The 20,958-nt window shown below is 44.9% G+C and overlaps 1 protein-coding gene across 1 annotated transcript in view; it reads right to left on the bottom strand.

The window, feature by feature from the left end:
- The window catches only part of KNTC1 (kinetochore associated 1), a 295,100-nt gene that overhangs the window by 201,051 nt on the left and 73,091 nt on the right, over positions 1–20,958 (bottom strand). Inside the window, exons 11-18 of the mRNA XM_088449172.1 lie at positions 20,325–20,440; positions 20,155–20,209; positions 19,966–20,064; positions 19,529–19,572; positions 19,386–19,451; positions 19,225–19,300; positions 18,667–18,792; positions 118–207 (exon numbers count right to left, since the gene is read on the bottom strand). Coding sequence (XP_088305298.1) covers positions 118–207; positions 18,667–18,792; positions 19,225–19,300; positions 19,386–19,451; positions 19,529–19,572; positions 19,966–20,064; positions 20,155–20,209; positions 20,325–20,440 — 672 coding nt within the window. The remainder of the gene's footprint in view (positions 1–117; positions 208–18,666; positions 18,793–19,224; positions 19,301–19,385; positions 19,452–19,528; positions 19,573–19,965; positions 20,065–20,154; positions 20,210–20,324; positions 20,441–20,958) is intronic.

The raw sequence follows: 20,958 nt of genomic DNA, 5'->3' as shown, positions 1-20,958 counted from the left end.
CAAAGTTTTAGTTCTGTTTTGAGTTAATAATTGATTAAATTGATGATCATAAACATTAGCGAGGGATTTCAGTAAACATTTTTAAAAATACAAAATAACATTGGAACAATTACTTACTCTGGTCTTCGCATAATTCAGCATATCAAATGTTGTTTCATAGGTTGGCCATGGTGCATTGACGCAGTATTCAACCACAAAATTATCATCCTGCGTGTACAAAAAGTGTTAGACATAAAGTGGTAAAAAGTAATGGTATGACTAAACTCCATGCAGTCATAGTTAAGTTTCCTTGAAATACTCAAGGGGAGCCATTACAATGGTTTGCTGCTCCTCTAATTTAGGTAGAAACAGGTAACTTAATAAATAAAAATAAATATATGCCCCACTAATGGTATATAATTCAGTACCTCTTTTTTCAGTAACTTCCCATGCAGTCTATGAGAAATAGATCATCCCAAATAATATGGGTGGAAAATCTGGACTACAATTGAGTATTTCAAGGAAAAATAAGCGTACATACCTTAGTTAACTCCTTTTCTTTGAGGTCCATATGGTCCACAGGATCTACCTTGGGGTATGTAGTTGGAGTGATCCATTGCACCAAACCGCTTACAAGCTCTCAGCATGCATAGGTCCTTCTCCCTATATACCCCGCCCCCAGTCACAGGCATGCAGTTTGTAAACAAGCCTAACGGCAAGAGAAGGAAAGTAGAGAAGGAAGTACAATGTACCCAAGAAATACTCTCAAAACACAAATAGGGAATCAGTGATACAAAAAGAAAGGAACAGATGCCAACTGAGGACAGGTGCGTCAGGGTGGGCACCCTGTGGACTTTGAAGAAAAAGAAAAAAATAAAGAGTTAACTGAGGTATGTTATACCATAACTCTTATTTTCTTCTTCAGGGTCCATAGGATATACCTTCAGGAACGTCCTAAAGCAGTTCCCTTCAGGGTGGAGATGCTCCTGAGCAGAGAGGAGAATTTGCCGCCCAAAGGAAGGAAGGGAGGAAAAAGTATCAAATGCATAGAATTTGACAAAGGTATGGACAGAAGACAAAGTGGCCGCCTTGCACAGCTGTTCAGCCGAGGCACCATGTCTAACCGCCCACAATGGTCCCACAGACAGTAGAATGTGCTGTCACCTTGTTCGGGACAGGGAGATCAGCCTGTGTATAGACCTGAGAAATAGTCATACGCAGCCAGCAAGCCAAAGTCTGTTAGCTGGCCAGCAGAAACCTGAACACTCAAAGACCGGTCTAACCCAGCCTGAAGAAAAGCAAGCACTCGCGAGACCTTGAAGACCATAATTTCTGTGGGTACACCAAAGAAAAAATGAATGCCAAATCCTGTGATAGATGCGGGTAGAAGCTGGCTTCTTTGCCTTAGCATCATCTGGATCACAGGAGTAGAGAAACCCTTCGCATTTAAGACGGAAGACTCAAGAGCCATGCCGTCTAAGCCAGCCGAGGTAAATCCGGATATAGGCAGGGACCCAAGCACTAGTAAATCCGGTCATAAAGGCAGTGGAAGTGGACTGTCTATGGATAGACATGTCAGATCGGTGAACCAATGTCTCCTGGGCCAGGCAGGAGCTATTAGTATTATCCTGCCATCCTCCTGTTGGAACTTTCTGATGACCCTTAGGAGGAGGGGGATTGGAGGAAACAGGTATGCCAACCTGAAGTCCCATCTCACCACCAGAGCGTCCACGAAGGCGGCTGAGGGGTCCCTTGTTCTGGACCCGTACCTGGGGACCTTGTGGTGGTGATGTGATGCCATGTGGTATACGTCTGGTAATCCCCACCTGCCCACCAGGATGTGAAAGACTTCGGGATGAAAAGCCCATTCTCCGACATGTTTGTCCTGACTACTTAGAAAGTCCGCTTCCCAGTTGAGTACTTCTGGGATAAATATTGCAGAGATTGCTGGAAATGCACTCTGCCCACAGCAGAATGTTCGCCACTTCCCTCATGGCTGCCGGACTTAGTGTTCCCTCTTGATGGTTGATATAGGCCACTGCAGTCACGGTGTCGGACTGAATCTCGACAGGTCTGCCGTGAAAGAGGTCCTGAGCCAGAATGAGCGCTCTGTGCACTGCACGAAGCTCCAAAATATTTATCTGTAAGTGACTTTCCTGGGTTGTTCACCTTCCCTGAAAAGTGTGATGACTGGGTCACCGCTCCCCATCCTTGCAGACTTGCATCCGTGGTGAGGAGTACCCAATCTGGAACCCATAACAGGCGACCCTTGTCTAGATGAGTTGTCTGCAGCCACCAAGCGAGGAAGAGCCAAACCTCTGTCGAAATGCGGATCATTTGAGACTTTATCCGATGATACTGACCATCCCAATGAGACATAATCCATTGTTGCAAAGACCTGGAGTGGAGCTGAGCATAAGCCACCATGTCGAATGCGGATACCATACACCTGCATTGCAAAGTGAACTGACGTCTTGCATGCAAAGCAGACTGCACACGGGATCGTAGCGCCACAATTTTGTCCTCTGGTAGAAGAATCCACTGATCCAGTCGAGTAGCGCCCCTAAGAGCACCATTTGCTGAGTTGAAGAAAGAGAAGACTTTTTCCAACTGATTATCCAGCAATGCTCTTGTAGGGAGACAATGGTCATCTGAAAATGATATTGTAATATCTCCTGAGATAGTGCTAATATCAGGATGGGATGCAGTCAGGATGCCGACGGTCGAAATGCCTACCGCCGACTTCCCGACTGTCAAATCCCGGAAGGGGACTAATCACAGGCGTCGAAATCTCGACGCCCGGCATACCGAATGAAGGTAAGCTGGGTGGCGGGCGTGGACAGCAACGGGGGGGGAGGGTTAGGGCTCTTCCGGGGGGATTTAGGGTAAGGCACCCACCCCGGAGGGTTAGGCACCCCCGGGAGGAGGATAGGGTTAGACACCCATCTGAGAGGGTTAGGTTTAGGCACCTACAGGGGCGTTTGGCACTAGGGGGGGGGGGGGATGAGTTAGGATTAGGCACCCCTACGGGAGGGTTAGGGGGGGGGATATGCTTAGTGTTACTTACCTTAATCCCGTCGGGATCTTCACTGCTGCCGAGATTTCAACCGCCAGACATAGGTCCGGTGGTATTTCATACCAATCCCATCAGGAGGTCGTCCAAATATGGCAGTATCCTGACTCCTTGTCGTCTGAGATGAGCCGTCATGACTGCCATTATCTTGGTAAATACCAGAGGGGCTGTGGTCAGCCAGAAGGGTGGAAGCTGAAATTGGTAATGTTGCAGATCTACAACCAATCTCAGAAATCCTTGGTGAGATCGTACAATAGGAACATGCAGATATGCATCCTGCATGTCCAGGGAGACCATGAAATCTCCAGGCTCCTTTGCCAGCATAATTGACCGTAGGGTTTCCATACGGAATTTGGGCACATGGATGAATCTGTTAAGAGACTTCAGATTCAAGATAGGGCAATGTGACCCATTTGGTTTCTCAGTCAAAAAAAAACAAATTTGAATAATAACTCTTTCCCTGTTGAGTCACAGAAACGGGGATTATGACTCCTGACTTCAGGAGGGCCCCAGTAGCCTCCCGGAAGGCCAAAGATCTGACCGGGTCTAAAGGAAGGGTTGTGAGTAGGATGCCTCAGGAACGTGATGGCGTAACCATGAGAGACCACCTCTCGAACCCAGGCATCCGTAGTCGTGTGATGCCAGGCATGAGAAAACTGAAGAAGTCAGCCTCCAACCCTGAGACCCCCCAGGTAGGACACCCAGTCAGTCAGTGGGCTTATCGTTCAGCTTGGAAGCAGGACATCCGGTTGACCAGGATTTCCTGATCTGCGGACTCCTCTGGGAATTATCCAGTCTAGAGGAAGACTGTCCCCTTGCCTTACTCTGTGGGCGAAAGGACCGAGCTGATGACTGCCTATACTTAGGGGTAGTCGTAGATGGCAACCCTGCAGACTTAGAGGTCACCAGAGAAGACACTATGTCATCCAGCTCTGGTCCAAACAGTACCTTCCCAACAAAAGACCCTGTATCCGCCTTCAGATTCTTCGAGCTGCAACCAAAGTTGCCGAAGCCCTAGAAGCCAAGATACCTGCATCAATGACCAGTTCCCCCATATACATAGCTGCTTCTTGCATCTGACTGAGATGAGACAGCTGTTCTCTGGTAGCATTCGGCATGCTATCCTCCAGATACTTCGTCCATTCTTCCATAGCTTTGGCTACCCAAGCTACAGCCATAGCTGGTCCGGTAATAGCTCCAGATAATGAAAACACTGATTTTAAATAGTTATCAAGTTTTCTATCTGTAACCTCTTTTAATGAGGATGCTACAGGAATGAGTAATGTAGAGCGCTTGATGAATCTAGTTACATGAGCATCTACTGATGGAGGAACTTCCAGTTTGTTACATTCACCAAGTGCAAATGGGTATTGAGAGGTTAAATTCCTTGTTGCATGGAAATGCTTATTTGGAGAACACCATGCTTCAGACATGAGATTCTTCAATTGTTCAGACTGAGGAAAATAATCTCTAGCCACCTTTTGACACCTAAAGACCAGAGTCTTATATTTCAGCTGAACCTCCTCTTCCTCTATAAGGAGGACAGATCTAACCACTCTCACCAGAGAGGGGACATCCACAGAATTATTGAAGGTCTTCTTCTACTGACTGACCCCGAACTCTGAGTATGATGAGGAGGTTGAGTCAGAATCCTGAGGCAACGTCTGATGAGAACCTCTCTTATGCCCCTGTTTAACTGCCAGTGGTCTATTCGCCTGCACCTGCTAAGGGGCAAAAGACTGCAGCATACTCTGACTAGAGTGAGCAGAAGAATCAAACCAACAGGGATTCGTGGGGGACATACGGTCCACCAAATGCGACAAAACCTGAGACCAAGAAGCCTTCCAGGGCGGTTCTTGTGCTGGTGCAGGTGTACAAGATAAAAAGGTGGCTTTTTACAACAGACACCACACAACCCATCTTGCACAAAATCCTGCTCAGACAGGCCTGCCAAACAGGATTTACATGACTTCAGTACAGGAGGCACATCCTTCTCTCCTTTACCTTTAAGCTGGCCATCCACTATACAATTTTCTATCAGATATCTGTCTGGTGGGAATGAAAACCTGGTAATGTATGGGAGCAAATGACAGTCGATCATATGGTTTTAAACACTGGAAAAAGGAAAAAAAAAATTTAAAATTGGTTACATTTCTGTGTTTTAACCAATTTGTCTGAATAACCATTTTTGGCTATTTTCCAGTGTTTGTGAGGAAATGGACGATTGTCATTGCTCCCATACATTACCAGGTTTTCATTCCAACCAGCCAGTTTGGACAGATATCTGACAGAAAATTGTATAGTGGATGGCCAGCTTTAGACATGGCAATGTGTAACAGGTATAAGGTATAGAGTATAAATGCAATGTGACTTAATACAAATGAAAAACCCCACACACCTTCAGAGGGACGAGGAGAAACACAGTGATAGCTATATCTGACAGTTTTGAAAACATACAGGCAGTATAAATACAGCAGCTAGCATTACAGTCACATACAATGCATAAATATAATCAAATACTAATGCATATGGAGACTGAATCAACCGACCAACCCCTCAGGGGTATTGGTAGGATATAGAGTGCTATATACCTGACCCAAGGGAGAGGTATACATGGAGACAGACCTAACCGCTGAGAGCAACAGCTTTCAGCAGCGCACCCAAGGTGGACCCGTGAGCTTCTCACACACGAGGTGGTCAGAAGTAGCAAATCAGACGCGGGAATCTACAACCGGAATTTGGGTCTTGTTTGGGGGAGGAGCTGCCTGGGGAGAGCCTATCTCCCCTAAGCTGCGATTGCCTCACAGTAGTTGACGCTACCTAGTGCATCTACTACCCGGACTCGGTGACAGACGATATGGCCCCGGCCGCCTTAGTGAGGACATGTTAAATGAGACCTTCACTCGCAGCTACCTCCGATGCGTCTCCTACACCATAGGCCTGGACTGCTTCGCGCATAATTCCCCACACGAGGAATCATCTTACCTGACATCTCCATGAATCCGATCGCAGTCCAGCCCCCAGCGATGCCGCTAGTTGAGCCACGCTGAGGCCCGCCGAAATCCCCAGACTATATAGCAGTACTGGCGTTTCGGCATCGGTAGAAGGAGTCGCAGTATATGTGTCATATTCTGCGCCAAATACCACTAAACTCAGAAGTTCAAAAAACTAAGGTAAATCAAAAAAAGAAAAGCCTGGGACTGCCTAGGAGGTCCCGCTGTTAAAATGGTGCGTCTGGATACTTGCAGCGCACCAAACTAAAAAAACAATGCCTGTGGCTGGGGGCGGGGTATATAGGAAGGAGGACCTATGCATGCTGGGAGCTTCAAAGCTGTAACCTGTTTGGTGCAATGGGTCACTCCAACTACATACCCCAAGGTAGATCCTGTGGACCCTATGGACCCTGAAGAAATAATTAATGGTTATTATAATTCATACTTCAACCCTCTATCAATTCCATTACAATGGGATGTACTCAAGAGATATAATAACAAAGGTTACACAAAAATTGAGAGATGCAGACTGCATAATAAAAAGTTTACAAAAGCAGCCGTGTGGAGAACATATCAACAAAACAGTGAATCAGTAGTAGATAAAATACTCATGAGAAAATCACTGCCTTGCTGTGTCACTGAAGCCCGAGTCCTTTATCCTATCGGTATAACAAACTGTTCTATATTCTTAAAATCTTCCGTTCTTAAGGTTTTCTTCTGCCAAAGATCAGTTTTTCTATATCCACAATCATAGTTTGCATTGGTTTTAAGGTTTATAAGGTTTTTAGCTGGCAAAAACTTTAATTCAAATAGAGTCCTTGACTGCACAAATATACTAATGAACATCGCGCCTGTATTCCTTTTTTATTTTAAAAACCTGTTTTATTAAGGAATTGCAACAAACAAGGAGGGGGGGGGGGGGGGGTTATGGTTACGTAATTCGTCCAGTATCCAACACATTGGCAAGGAGGAAAAGAGATCAAAGAATCAGAAAATAAACATTTGGACAAAACAAACAGTCAACTATAAGCATGGTCACTGTGAAATGAATAAGTGTAAATCAAATCAGCAAAGGGGAACTTGGAGGACCCCAACCAATATTAAACCATCCCAAAAGAGAACCAGCCCAGTTTCTATAAACCACAGGTTAAGGGAAGAGATGCTGTATTATGAGCCAACCAGAGAGACCAAATAGAACTGGTCAGCCTTATTCCCAGTAAGCTCAAACTGTGTTCCATCTAATATACAAACCAAATAGTCTCTTTAATCGAGGACATAGAGGGTGAATTTATATTTTTCCAGAAGAGAAAAAACTGGTATTTAGTAGCAGTTAGAATGAGTTTCTGAGTGTGTATTGATAGATTTGGCAATGGTCTGGTAAGCAGAGAGTGTATTAAGGAGTCTGGGAACAGGAGGATCCCAGTGACCCGGGAGATAAGTGTACAGCTTTCAAAATAGTACTAAAGAAAGGTGTATAAAAGGTGAGGGGATGTAGGAAAACTTTTGCACTAGGAGGTATGTAATGGTCAAATATCAAAAATACCCCAGCTTAACAATTTTCAAATGTAATTATGTGTAAGATTAATGGGGGTACTGCCGAGGACAATATTGAATTACTGTCACAACAAGAACAGAGAAAGCAATGTCCTCTTCTTTGTTGGTAAGTGCACCATCATTGTGGGTCATGCAATCATCTGTTTTTTTATTCTCTTATTAAATATTTCATATGTACTAGTGTGGTCATCTGTTTTTGCCAGCGTTCCACATTTTCCTAGCTTTCAAAATTGGAACTAATTTTAGGGAGTTATTCAGCCCCTCCAATTTAAATTTGGGTTGGGAGGTAAAATTTTATGTAGACTATCTGATAAACCTTTAATGAGTTTTCTTTAATGCGTACTGAGGAGAAAGATTGCTATGAATATGCACCCAGGTGTCCTGGTCAAGGGTGTCCCTTGCATCCTGCTCACATGCTAACTAGTGGGCTTCTTTGGTGGAAATATTATGAGAATAAAAGGCAGTAAGATAGTAGATGATAAATCCCTAACCGGAAAGCAAGACCAGAATAAGGATTATAAAGTCGTTTGCTGTCCAAAGGGCTGGGGATTAGCAATGGGATTATAGAAACTGTGGATTTGAAAATATTTAAATAGTCTATTCGAGGGAAGACATAACTGGTCAATGACATCGGCAAAGGAAGGAAAACTAAGTCATATAGAAAATAGGAGCCACCTATCCAGGAAGAGAAAGCAAAATGATCTAGACCGGGGGAAAGTAGGGTAATCCTAGAGAGGAGTGAGAGCAGGAAAAGACAGTAAAGAAAAAGAACAAGTTGGTAAATCCCATATGGTGAGGGAAAAGGAAATCGTGGGGGACTGAACAGTGGATTTCTACTAGTAGATTGGATCCAAGCCAGGGAAAAGACAGACACAGACTTAACAGTTTCAATTTCAACCCAAACCTAGGAAGATGGGTCAGGGGGGGAAATTGACCGGATGGACCACCCGAGAAACATCACATGGGGAGAACACTTCTGTTAGCCCATCAGGAGGACCAGATGGGCTATCCTTTGCTCCCCAAATAAAGACGTTAGACACTCTGGGCGCAGGGGTAACTCTGCAGCTGGTAGAAATATGCTTGGGTCCTTTCATGAGAATAGGACCTAAAGAAATACAGTATGAAAAAAGGGGATAAACAATTTCCGCTCTAGCGATGAGTATGTGGGAAAGGGATATGTGGGGGAAAATAAGGTAAATGGTGTAAGCTTGAGCAGATACACATGTAATAGATGTCAATACTCAAAAGTGGGTAATAGATAGGGTAGAGCCAAAGTCAAAGGCAACCTTCTTCCCAATATTTTTGATAAACCGTCTCATTCAAAGGAGACTCAACATAAAATAAACATTGAGGTAGATGGAATAAAGCTAAAATTAATTCAAATCAAACTTTTAAAAAAAACAAACGGTGATGACAGAGTCTGGGAACTGGGAGAGTAGATCCCAATACAACCAGCACTTCAATAAATAAAGTCTCAGAATTAGGCGTGTTTGTATAAATAAAACAAATGTGCATGGCAGGACAAAGTATGAAAATAAATGGTATTTAAAAGTATTTAACTGCTGTTTGAATTACCATGCAACCCTGGGAAGGCCATCTCTTGGACCGTAGGGTCATGTTAAGGAAACCCAGCATACACTAAGTATTGCAAATATAAAATGTTCATGTTTAGTGGGAAAATGTGGTTGGAGTGATCCAGGCACCAACCAGTTAAGCTTTCAGCTCCCAGGATGCCTCAGGTCCTCCTCCACATATACCCCTTCCCCGGCATTCAGCTTAGTAAACAAGCCCAAGACAGGAGAAGGAAAGAGAAGGAAGGACAATGTACACCAGAAACACTCTCATACAAGATGAGGGAATCCGTGACCTTGAAGAAAAACAGTGAACAAAAAGGTAAGTCTACCATAACTCTTTCTTCTTCAAGGTCCATAGGGGGTCCACAGGGATACCATGGGGATGTCCTAAAGCAGTTCCCCAGAGCAGAAAGGAGAATCCGCCGCCCAAAGGAAGCATAAAGAGAGGCAAAAGTGTCAAACACGTAGTACCTAAGAAAAGTGTGGACAGAATACCACGTGGCTGTCTTGCACAATTGTTCAGCAGGAATCGGTATGTAATGCCGGCGGCTGAATATATACCAACAGCAAAACACAGAAGGACACAAATCCCGACTGGGGATGGTAAGCACACTAACCCTCCCCTGTCCCTACCCTAGCCCTCACTTAGTGGCACCTAATCCTAACCTCCCCCCGTTACTGCTTAACGCTATCCCCCCCTCCCTGCACCCTAAACCTAACCCTCCCAGGGGGTGCCTAACCCTAAGTCCCCCCGGGGGTCCCTAAACTTAACCTTCTCTCCACCCCGTGGCTAGAATCTAAGACACCCGGATTACCTTTGTTCGGTATGGCGGGCATCGGGATTTCGTAGTGATAGGCGTTGGGACTTTGATGCCTATCTTTAGTCCCAAGGTGGGCTTTCAGTGTCGGATAGCGCCCGCCAGTATCCTGACTGCATCCCGTTCAGCAGAGGTACCACGATGAAACGCCTACGAAGGTTCCACAGACCACGTAGAATATGCTGTCGCCGTGTTTGGAACAGGGAGATCAGCCTGCATGTAAGCCTGAGAAAGTCATACGCAACTATAGAGACAGAGTTTGTTAGCTGGCCAGCCTCGTTTGTGAACACCATATACAACAAACAGAGCGTCTGATTTTCTAAAAGAGTTTCTCTGATCCACAGAGATACAGAGAGCATGAACCACATCCAGGGAGGCTTCACCTACAGAAAGGTCTGAAAATAGAAAATCTGGCATCACAATATCTTCATTGACATGAAAACGGGACACTACCTTAGGAAGGTAACCCGCCCGGACGTCTGACGTCATCGGGAGGTGCAGTGACTCAGTCGAGCCACGCTCCCACAGACTGCAGGCCGCCGCTGCAACAGGAGAAGACCGCGGCAGCCCCCAGTAGAGTAAGGTTATGGACAGCTGTTGCCGCATATTGCGGACTTCTACCTAGCTGACTTTTCACCTAACCCGAGCCCCGCTCCCCACATTTTCCTATAAAGGCTATAAACATTATAAAACGCACCCTTTACATTACAGTGAAGTTTTTACAGTATATGCTTCTATCGAGTTTTATTATCCTTTAAGATTTTACTATTTTAATTTTTTATATTTTATATTATTAGTTTTTACCCCTGATTTATCCACTCTTATTATTTGAAACTTGCCTCCCACAGCGCTTAGTACCACCCTGACCACATTATACCCTATTTTTATTGAGCTGCTTGGTGAACTAATGGTGTCTGCCAATGGCGCCTGGGCTAAGCAGGAGCTATTAGTATTACTGTGCCGCCTTCCTGCTTGAATTTCCTGAGGACCCATTGGAGAAGGGAAATTGGAGGAAAGAGGTAGGCCAGCTTGAAGTCCCACTTTACTGCCTGTGCGTCTACGAAGGCAGCTGGGAGATCTCTGATCCTGGACCCGTACCTGGGGAGCTTGTGGTTGTCACGTGAGGCCATGAGGTCTACATCTGGTAGGCCCCATTTGTTCACCAGGAGATGAAAAACCCGACTGGAGAGCCCACTCTCTGGCGTGTATGTCCTGACGACTAAGGAAGTCAGCTTCCCAGTTGAGGACTCCTGGGATGAATATTGGAGAGATACCAGGAAGATCACGTTATGCCGAGATCAGAATGTTTGTCACTTCCTCTATGGCTGCCTGACTTCGCGTGCCTCCCTGATAGAGACCGGCTACTGTGGTTACATTATCAGACTGGATCTGGACCGGCCTGTCTTGGAGTAGGACTTGTGCCAGGATGAGCACTTTGTATACTGCACGAAGCTCCAGGATGTTTATGGGCAGGTGACTTTCCGTCACGTGGTAAGGAGCACCCAGTCTGGAATCCAGAATGGGCAACCCTTGTCCAGATGAGCCTTTTGTAGCCACCACGAGAGAGCCGTACCTCCGGAGTGAGAAGGATCCTCCGGGAACAATATTAGAGGATACTGCCCTTTCCACCAGGAGAGAATCAAATGTTGCAGAGGCCTGGGGTGGAACTGAGCATATTCCACCATGTTGAAGATGGATACCATTGACACCAGGACCTGCATCGCTGTTTGAATGGATATCCTATATTTGCAGGGCAATTTGCGCACTCGCAATATTAGGGCCAAAATCCTGTCTCCTGGCAGAAACACCCTTTGTGCCTGAGCATCCAGAAGTGCTCCCAGATGTACCATCCGCTGTATTGGAGAAAGAGAGGATTTCTTCCAATTGATGATCCAGCCATGCGTCTGTAGGCAGGCAATGGTCAGTTGGAGATGGTGTTGTAAAACAGACTGTGCCAATATCAGAAGGTCGTCCAGGTATGGCAGTATTTTGACTCCCTGATGTCTGTGGTAGGCAGTCATAACTGCAATTATTTTGGTAAAGACCCGAGGGGCAGTTGATAGACCAGAGGGCAGTGCCTGAAATTGGTAATGTTGTTGCAGGACAGCAAACTGTAGAAATTGTTGGTGGGATGGCGTAATAGGCACATGTAAATATACTTCCTGAATGTCCAGGGAAGCCATAAAATCCCCAGGTTCCATCACCAAAATAATTTAACAAAGTCTCCATACGGTACTTAGGTACATGGATAAACTTGTTGAGGGTTTTCAGATTTAGAATAGGGCGAAAAGACGCATTTGGTTTCTGAACCAAAAACAGATTGGAATAACCACCCCTTCCTTACTGAACCACAGGAACCGGGATTATCACCCCTGCCCGCAGCAGGGAGCAAATGGCCTCCTGAAGGGCCATGGCCTTGATAGATTCTGATGAGGGAGTTGTATAGAAAAAAAAAATTGGGGACCAGGATGCTTCAGGAAGATGACAGCATACCCTTGAGAGACCACTTCTCGGACCAAAGCGTCTGTTGTTTGGTGCCAGTACTCCACAAAATGAAGAAGTCGGCTTCCCACCCTGGGATTCCCCAGGAGGAGGCCCGCCCCATCAGGCAGAGGGTTTGTCGTCCGGCTTAGAAGCTGGACATCTGACCGGCCAGTTTACGTTTAGTTCTCGCAGGACCACCAAGCATCAAACTAGACGGTTTGGAGGAAGGCTATCCTTTTCCTTTTGCTCTTCCCTGAGGATGAAAGGACAGAAAAGACAACTGCCTAAACTTTGATGTAGCAGTTGATGGCAGACCTGCAGATTTTGAGGCTGCCAGAGTAGCCACCATCTTATCCCATTCTGCTCCAAAAAATATGTTTCCATAAAAAGGTAAGGATTCCAGAGCCTTATTGGATCCCACATCTGCTTTTGAGGACCTTAACCAAAGGGCTCTACAAGCAACAACCGAAGCTGCCAATGCTTTAGAAGCCAGAAGCCCAGCATCTATTGCAGCTTCTCCAAAATAGGAAGCCGCTTCCCATTTGTGGGAGATATAGGTCAGCTGTTCTCTTGTAGCATTTGGTTGCGTATCTTCCAATGCCCCCGTCCATTCTTCAACAGCCATGCATACCAAGGCCACAGCCATAGATGGCCAAGTAACAGCTCCAGACAATGAAATGATTTAAGACATGTTTCAAGTTTTCTATCTGTAGAAGCTTTAAGGGAAGATGCTGACGATATAGGCAACGTAGCACTTCTGATTACATTGGTCATCCACAGTAGGAGAAACTTCCCACTTAGTACATTCAGCAGGTGGGAAAAGATACAAAGATGCTAATCTTTTTGTAACATGCAACCGTTTATCCGGGGTATTCCATGCTACTTCGATAAGCTCAGTAAGCTGCTCAGACTTAGGAAACTCAGTTTTTACCACCTTCTGGTGTGTAAACACTGGAGCCATAGGTCTAGGAGCAGGCTCATCACCCTCAATATTTAGGATTGATTTGACCACCCTCACCAAAGAAGGGATATCCACTGTAGAAGGATGGTCCTCCTCTCCTGAGATATACCCCAGAGAAGAACCAAGCGCATCACCTGACTCCTCCGATGATGCGTCTGAATCTACATGCTGAGCAGACTGATCAAATGATATTGTCCACTTAGGAGCATTATTGGCTACCAGTCTGCTCGCCTGCAACATTTGTTAAAACGAAACAGCTGACTGAGCCGTACTTGAGTGGGCATAAACATCCATCCAGGAAGGATGTATAGGGGGCCAAACATAGACATAGCAAGCTAAAACTGCTGTTCGTATGCCATTATGGGAGGCAGCGTGGGAGTAGCCAAACGGTCCACTAGCTGTATCATAACCTGAGACCAGGAAGACACCCAAGATGGTTCCTGTACAGGGGCTGGTAGACTGGACTGGTGAGGTGGCTCTTTATAACAAACAGCACACAAACCATCCTGTATAAAGTCATGACAGACAGCTTTTACATGGAAGCAGCACTGGGGCCTCAGTCCCTGTTTAACCTTATTCTTAGACATAATTAATAAGTGCAAATGTGACTGCCTTCACAAACAATAATAAAATGTTAAGTAAAATTTGAGAGAGAAAAAAAATATATATATATTCCACACAAACCAGTAGCAAAGGGTTGAGGAGAAATAGCAGTGATAGTTATACCTAACAGTACATGACAATAAAGGCAGTAACCACACAGCAGAGCCAGCAAAAGTCATATACAATATACTTGCAATGGGCCCTGAATCAACTACTCAAAACACAACGCTTGGTATGATTTTGAGCACTGTATAAATCTGGCTTCTGGGGAGAGGTATACAGGGAGACTAGACCCAAACCTCCTGAGACCAGCAACTTCAGCAAAACGATAGTGGTCGCTGGGCGTCTCATATACAGAGGAGGGTAGGAGGAGTCTGGGCTGGATGAGGGTCTGCCGGGTAAAACCTACCTCCCATATGCTGAATCAACCCCCCGGGAGCCCTTGTCTTATCACATGACCGCCGCCACTCTCCCCGACACCAGACTGACTTGCCCCGGTGGTCTAGTGGGGGAGCGGACGCAGAAGTCGCCCCACTAAAACAACCTTCGGCAGGTCTCCAACCGCCAAAAGGTACAGACTGCCACGTGGTTCCCCCGCGAGCATGGCTCACCTGTGTCCCCGAGCTTCAGGCTGCAGTCCCGTGTCCTAGCATCGCCGCTAGCCAAGCTCTGCTGGTGCCCGCTGAAATCACCAGTCCGGTTTACTGGTGTAGCAGCGCCGGCGGGGATAGGTGGAGCAGCAGCACAGGCGTCCTTTAGGACGCCTAGTGCTGCTTCTTTTGAAGTAAAAATAAATAAAATAAAACATAAAATAAAATAAATAAATACGCTTGGATCACTCCAACCACATTTCCCCATGGTATCCCTGTCGACCCCTATGGTCCCTTAAGAAGATATTGAGTTATGGTAGACTTCACTTTGTTAACTCTATTCCTTCGAAGTCCATAGGATCCACAGGGATACCCGTGGGGGGGGGGGGGGGAGACTGGAGTGATCCGGGCACCAAACAGCGCCGGGCCTCCTCCACATATACCCCGCCCCCAGCCATAGGCAGATAGTTTTGTAAACAAGCCCAAAGCAGGAGCAGGCGAGAGGGGAAGGAATAACATTGTACAAAGGAAACACTCTCAAAAAAGATGAGGGAATCCGTGACCTAAAGAAAAATGCCTATTGAAGCCAGGTGCATCAGGGTGGGCGCCCTGTGGATTCTATGGACTTCAAAGAAATAGAGTTAAACCATGACTCTTAATTTCTTCTTCAGGGTCCATAGGGGGATCCACGGGGATACCATGGGGATATCCCATAGCATGGGTGGGGATGCTCCTGAACAGAAAGGAGAATCCAACGGCCAAAGGAAGCATCCTGAGAGGCAAAGGTATCAACGGCGTAGAACCTGAGAAAGGTGTGGACGGAAGACCACTTGGCCACCTTCCCAGACCAGAATGTTTGCCACTTTGCCAGGAGTACCCCAAGCTTCACCCATGAGCTCAGTGACTCAGGGAATTCTGCCTTAACCACCTTTTGACGTTTAAACATCTGGGTTTTAGACTTAGGGGACGGTCCATCATCCTCTATATTCAGGATTAATTTAACCGTCCTCACTAAGGAAGTAACATCCACTGTTGAATGACTGTGCTCCTCGCCCGAGTGCGACTCAGAGAGAGAACCTTGTGCATCAACTGCCTCCTCAGATGATGTGTGAGAATCCGAAAGCTAGTTAGACTGAGAGGATTATAGAGCCCGCCTATGTGCTTTGGTGGTTAACGGTCTGTCCGCCTGTAACCTTTGCTGATAGGCGCAAGACGTTTGAGCCATTTTTTGAATCTTACTTGTTACTCTCCGTCTGCCCAGCTGCAGTCCTGGGTCCCCAGTGGAGTCGCAGTAATCACCTGACCATTTACCGGTGTTGCGGCGCCGGCAGAGGTAACTGAAGCAGCAGCACAGGCACCCATTAGGACGCCTTGCTGTTTGCTCAGATAATAAAAAAAAACTAATAAAAATAAAGCTTGGGGCTGCCTAAGCAGTCCACCTGCTCTAAAGGTGCGACCGTTCCTGTCCAACACAAAACTAAAAACTATCTGCCTATGGGAGGGGCATATGTGGAGGAGGCCTGAGGCATCCTGGGAGCTAAAGCTTTAACTGTTTGGTGCCCGGATAACTCGAACACCACCCCCGTGGTTTTCCTGTGGATCCCATATGGACCCTGAGGAAGAAAATCTACCCCTCTCCAAATTTCCTGGTACCGGAGGAGCGGCAACTCCCCAGGTGCTCTCATGTACAGAGGAGCAACCACTCCTCATTGTCCATGAGGGAGGATGTTAAATGCTCAAGTTAAGTGAACATACACAAAGTTTGATTTGCTAAAAAAGAGACTAGACTTAACCCCTATGGTAATGTATTTTGGAACTGGATAAAATGGGACACTGGAGCCAATTTAGAGGTGGATGCTCTAGCAGAGGCACTGTGTCTTTGCACACAGTGGCTGTGCGAAATTATGCAAAAAGCCAATGCCGACTTCTCCGATACACTGCTGTGTCCGAAGACGCAGCATCAGGTGAACATCGGACATCTGAGTAATCCTCAAGTTACTCAGGATGCCCGGTGAAAACAAGCGGCTGGACCCAGTTTAGCTGTGTCCAAGGACACAGCCACTGGCCTCAACATGCCACTGTTTTCTGGAATGCTGCCAGTCGCTGCCCCCAAATGCCAGCAGCATATTAATCATGCTGTGGGTTTTGGGGCACTGCAAGCGACAGTACATCCCCATATCTGCACATGCGCCAAGTGGTTCCAGCACAAGCGCAAATCCACAACCATCAGCCAATTGTTCAAATAATCTAAATAGTGTCCACCTCTGAATCAGCCCCTCTGTGAGCTCTGAATAGGTATATCCTCTGATCATCGAGAGGAGTGTACTTCTGCATTATCTTGTATGCTGTGGAGTAACGGTCTTTGTAAAGACATTTCATTATAGCAACAAACATCTTTCTGCTTTCAAGAAAATGCTTGCTTATATCCCTTGACCATCAGAAAAGCACAAAATATTTTCTGTTCTCAGTCTGTACAGGGTTGAGTCCATTGTGTCAAAGTTCAAGCCCTCTGACAGCTACCATGTGAGTGCAGACTGGTTCATAGTGACTGACCAGTGGGAAATAAGCCAACACCAACCAGCAGAGGGAACACACAAATCCAAAAGGAAGCGGTTACAGGTGTGATGGTAGGAGCATGGGTGGAACAAGCGGTTCCAGGGACCAAGGTAGGAGCCTGGTGGTGGCAGCAAGTTACCTACCCACGACATAGTGGGAAGAGTCAGTCACAGGCTGTTATAAGAACTGCAGGACTATTACTACTACTGAAGGGGACCTTAAGACTGGTGCCCAGAAACTTGGGATTGTTAGACACCGTCTGGTAGAATCCAGATTACCAACGGTGCACACACAATGCCCATTACATTTTATATCTGGCCTATGCCAACCCCATAGTTTTTAGCTGGATGCTCCAGGTGCTTTATTTATATTATTTTTGTTTATCTGTTGGCCAAGTGTGAGCCTAATGAGAAAATAAATTTGTTTATGTTTATGACTATATTATGTAATATTTTGCCTTTTATATTCTCTTAAGTTTTGAAAACCTCATTTAAGAAAACAGAGAAGTATTATCTTAGTTTACTTTTTTTGGATTATTCTGTATATTTAGCACTATTTTGGAGGATACACAATTTTTTTTAGAAGGCTGCTATGGATGTTATAAAGGAATCCCTAGGAGTAGAAGAAGGTCCACTCATGTTGCTAAAGGACAAGTAACCTCCTCTACGTACAAAACATCTGTCATCGCCTGGCAGAGTTAGGTCATTCAGTCACAACTAGGCTTGCTTTCATGGTTGTGGTTTTATATAAAATATATATATATATATATTTACATTACACATACATACTCACCGCTTAGTTTATAATCCTCATTGTGGAACAGTGTGCAATATTTTGGTACTATATAAACCGGTATACCGACCACCGGCTTCCCGACTCCTCAATCCCGGCTAGGGTTAAATGACAGGCGTCTAAAATCTAGACGCCTATCATTACCCCTACGTCGGGAGACCGGCATCCCGTTTGAAGGGATGCCGGGGGCCGCGAGTGGACAGCCGCGGGTGGGTGGGGAGCAGGTTAGGTTTAGGGCTCCCAGGGGGGGTCTTAGGGTTAGGCAACCCCCCCGGGAGGGTTAGGGCTAGGCTAGGGGAAGGGGGGGGGTTAGGGTTAGGCACCCCCGGGGGAGGTTAGGGTTAGGCAGCCCCCCCGGGGGACTTAGTTTTAGGCAGCGGGGAAGGGGAGGGTTAGGTTTAGGCACTTAGAGGGGACGATCTGTATTTCCAGCGCTGTCGGGCTGACGCTTCTGGGATTCGAACTGCCGGCCATGCAGCCGCCGGTATTACATACAGATTCCTATAAACCAGGGGTGGGCAATAAGCGGGCCTTCAGCTGTTGAACTACAAATCCCAGCATGTCTTGCAACAGTTTTAGCATGGCCAAATAGCAAAATGGTGGCAGGACATTATGGGATGTGTAGTTCTACAACAGCTGGGGGGCCACTTATTGCCCACCCACAATATAAAGCATACGCACAAACATACCTTTATTTTATGCAGATTGTCTTTAGCTTCATCCACAAGATCCTGCCAGGAGACTTGTCCAAAACTCTCATTGGATGCAGACGCCAATTTCTCCAGTACAATATTAAGCTTTACTTTATAGACCAGCTGCCAAAAAGAAGATCATTTTAGAACAACATTCAAACCATCATACCAACTGTGGGGGTGATTCAAATGATCTGGGCGCTCAATAATCAACACACTCTTCACTCCCTTTTAGCCATGTAAAACAGCTAAACCAGTCTAAAGTCCTGGATAGGGCGCCCTAACTGCAGTTAGGACGCCCTAATCACAGGTTTCTCTCACATTTTTGCTTGCTCCCCCCTGAGAGTGCGAGCAGAAATGCCAGTGCCAGCAGCTATCGTACTCAGACAGAGCAATAATTGAATTGCTCAGTCGGGCAACTTAAAAACATAGCCGCCGGCTAAACAATTGAAACGCCCTCTGTATGTCTATTGATATGCACACCTTACTGAGGTTAAGAAACATTACAGAACGGATTTCGGATATCACAAAAGCAGTGAGTGATTAGATCTTTACCTCAACATCCAGTCCAAACTGAATGGCAAACTTCTCAGCTTCTTCAAACTTATGCTTGTGTAGTAATCGACTTAATCTGGATAAAGAAATCATCACCAGTAAAACATATGTAAGAATTTAATTCACCTTTTTCTTTAAATTTGCCATTTACATGGATATACCTGTTTTCTGGTAAAGCCTCTGTTAAACATCTCATTGCAAGGACAGTGATTGAACACTCAGGAGATCTGGAAATATGTAGTTATCATAAATATTTGAACATTACAGATAGCAAAAGTAATAGCTAGTTAAACTGAGACTATACCTTTCATTGTTGTCATATATTCCTTCAAGAAGGTATATTGTATCCTAATGTAAAAGAGATACATACTATGTCATAAATGTAAATCAGCATGTTTAAATGTACATAGCTTAAATAGACAAATTATTTTCTACAGGATAATCTAAATAAATTGACAGTAAAACTTAACTAGCATAAACTAAATGTATATACTGTACTTGTCTTTGGCAGACAACTAGGAAAACAATATAAGCTAGTACTATATTAATGATAAGCCCATCATTACGGCAACTTTAATGGCAAATTATTGCAAATGTTGAAAAGTACAAGAACACAGTTTGTTTTTCCAGAGAACTAAAAATGACATACATACATTTAAATATATGACTACCTATAAAAGTGATTTGGTAATAACCAGGGCACCTACCCATATAAAGATAAAGAAAATTTTCAGAACATACCATTGTGATGCCAATTTGTACAAGAGTGGACACATCAGACACTTCAATTGAATATAGGTGATTCATAGTGGGTAAAGAATAAACTGCAAGGCTTCTCATCTGAAAATCAATATACATAGAAAGTTAATTACAACAGCTTTATGACACTAACCACATTAAATTTAACTGTGCTGAAAATTTAAATCTTACTTGTTTATCATTAGGAAATGTCAGAGCTATAAGCTTAAGGTTAATATCTCGTTGCCTGGAATAAGAGCAAAAAAAAAAAAAAAATGTAACAATCCCATTATATACACTTTCATCACTGGAGAAACTTAAATGGTAGCAATAATAGCCAGGAAAACCATTCAGGACTATACCGTGTAACTGAAGATGAAGAATCGCCTTCAGTTGTCAGCACAAAGTCTGATATGTGACAGGACGGCCAATCCCACACCAATATTAGAGTGTAAACATCCCATACACTCAAAATGCCCTAAAAACAAAACAGATTTTGTGTTGTGCTGAAATAGATTCAATAGAGTATCTTTACTAAGAGAATCAATCAGCAGGAGATTCAGTAATTATATATCGATAAAGCTCAATCAGTAACAGTTAAATATAACATTTATTGTGAAAGATTTACATTTTTCTTTATCATACCACAGGGTGGGGTGAGTTATTACAATCACACCATCTTTTTAAATTCAACTTCTGCATATCTTGTATCCAAAATCCCTATTAACTATTGCAACACAAATATTAGAATATACAGTAGCAATTATTTTAGCATAAGAAAAGTACCTTTACATATTCTAGCCTAGTATCTGAAAATGTTTGGGAGACTTTCGGATTTTAGGAAGTCCCCACAGATTCCAGTGAGTACTGGATACCCTGCCGCTTCATTACCACTTCCTAGCGAAATTGGCATGACAAATCGTATAATCATTGTGCCATGCTAGTTGGAGCCAAAATGACAATTCGTCCTGTCCCCAATATTTAACCTCTGGGATG

The sequence above is a fragment of the Taudactylus pleione genome, unplaced genomic scaffold, assembly GCF_031769625.1.
Source record: "Taudactylus pleione unplaced genomic scaffold, aTauple2 ptg000479l, whole genome shotgun sequence".
NCBI lineage: Eukaryota > Metazoa > Chordata > Amphibia > Anura > Myobatrachidae > Taudactylus > Taudactylus pleione.
This window is presented reverse-complemented; position numbering and strand designations above follow the sequence as displayed.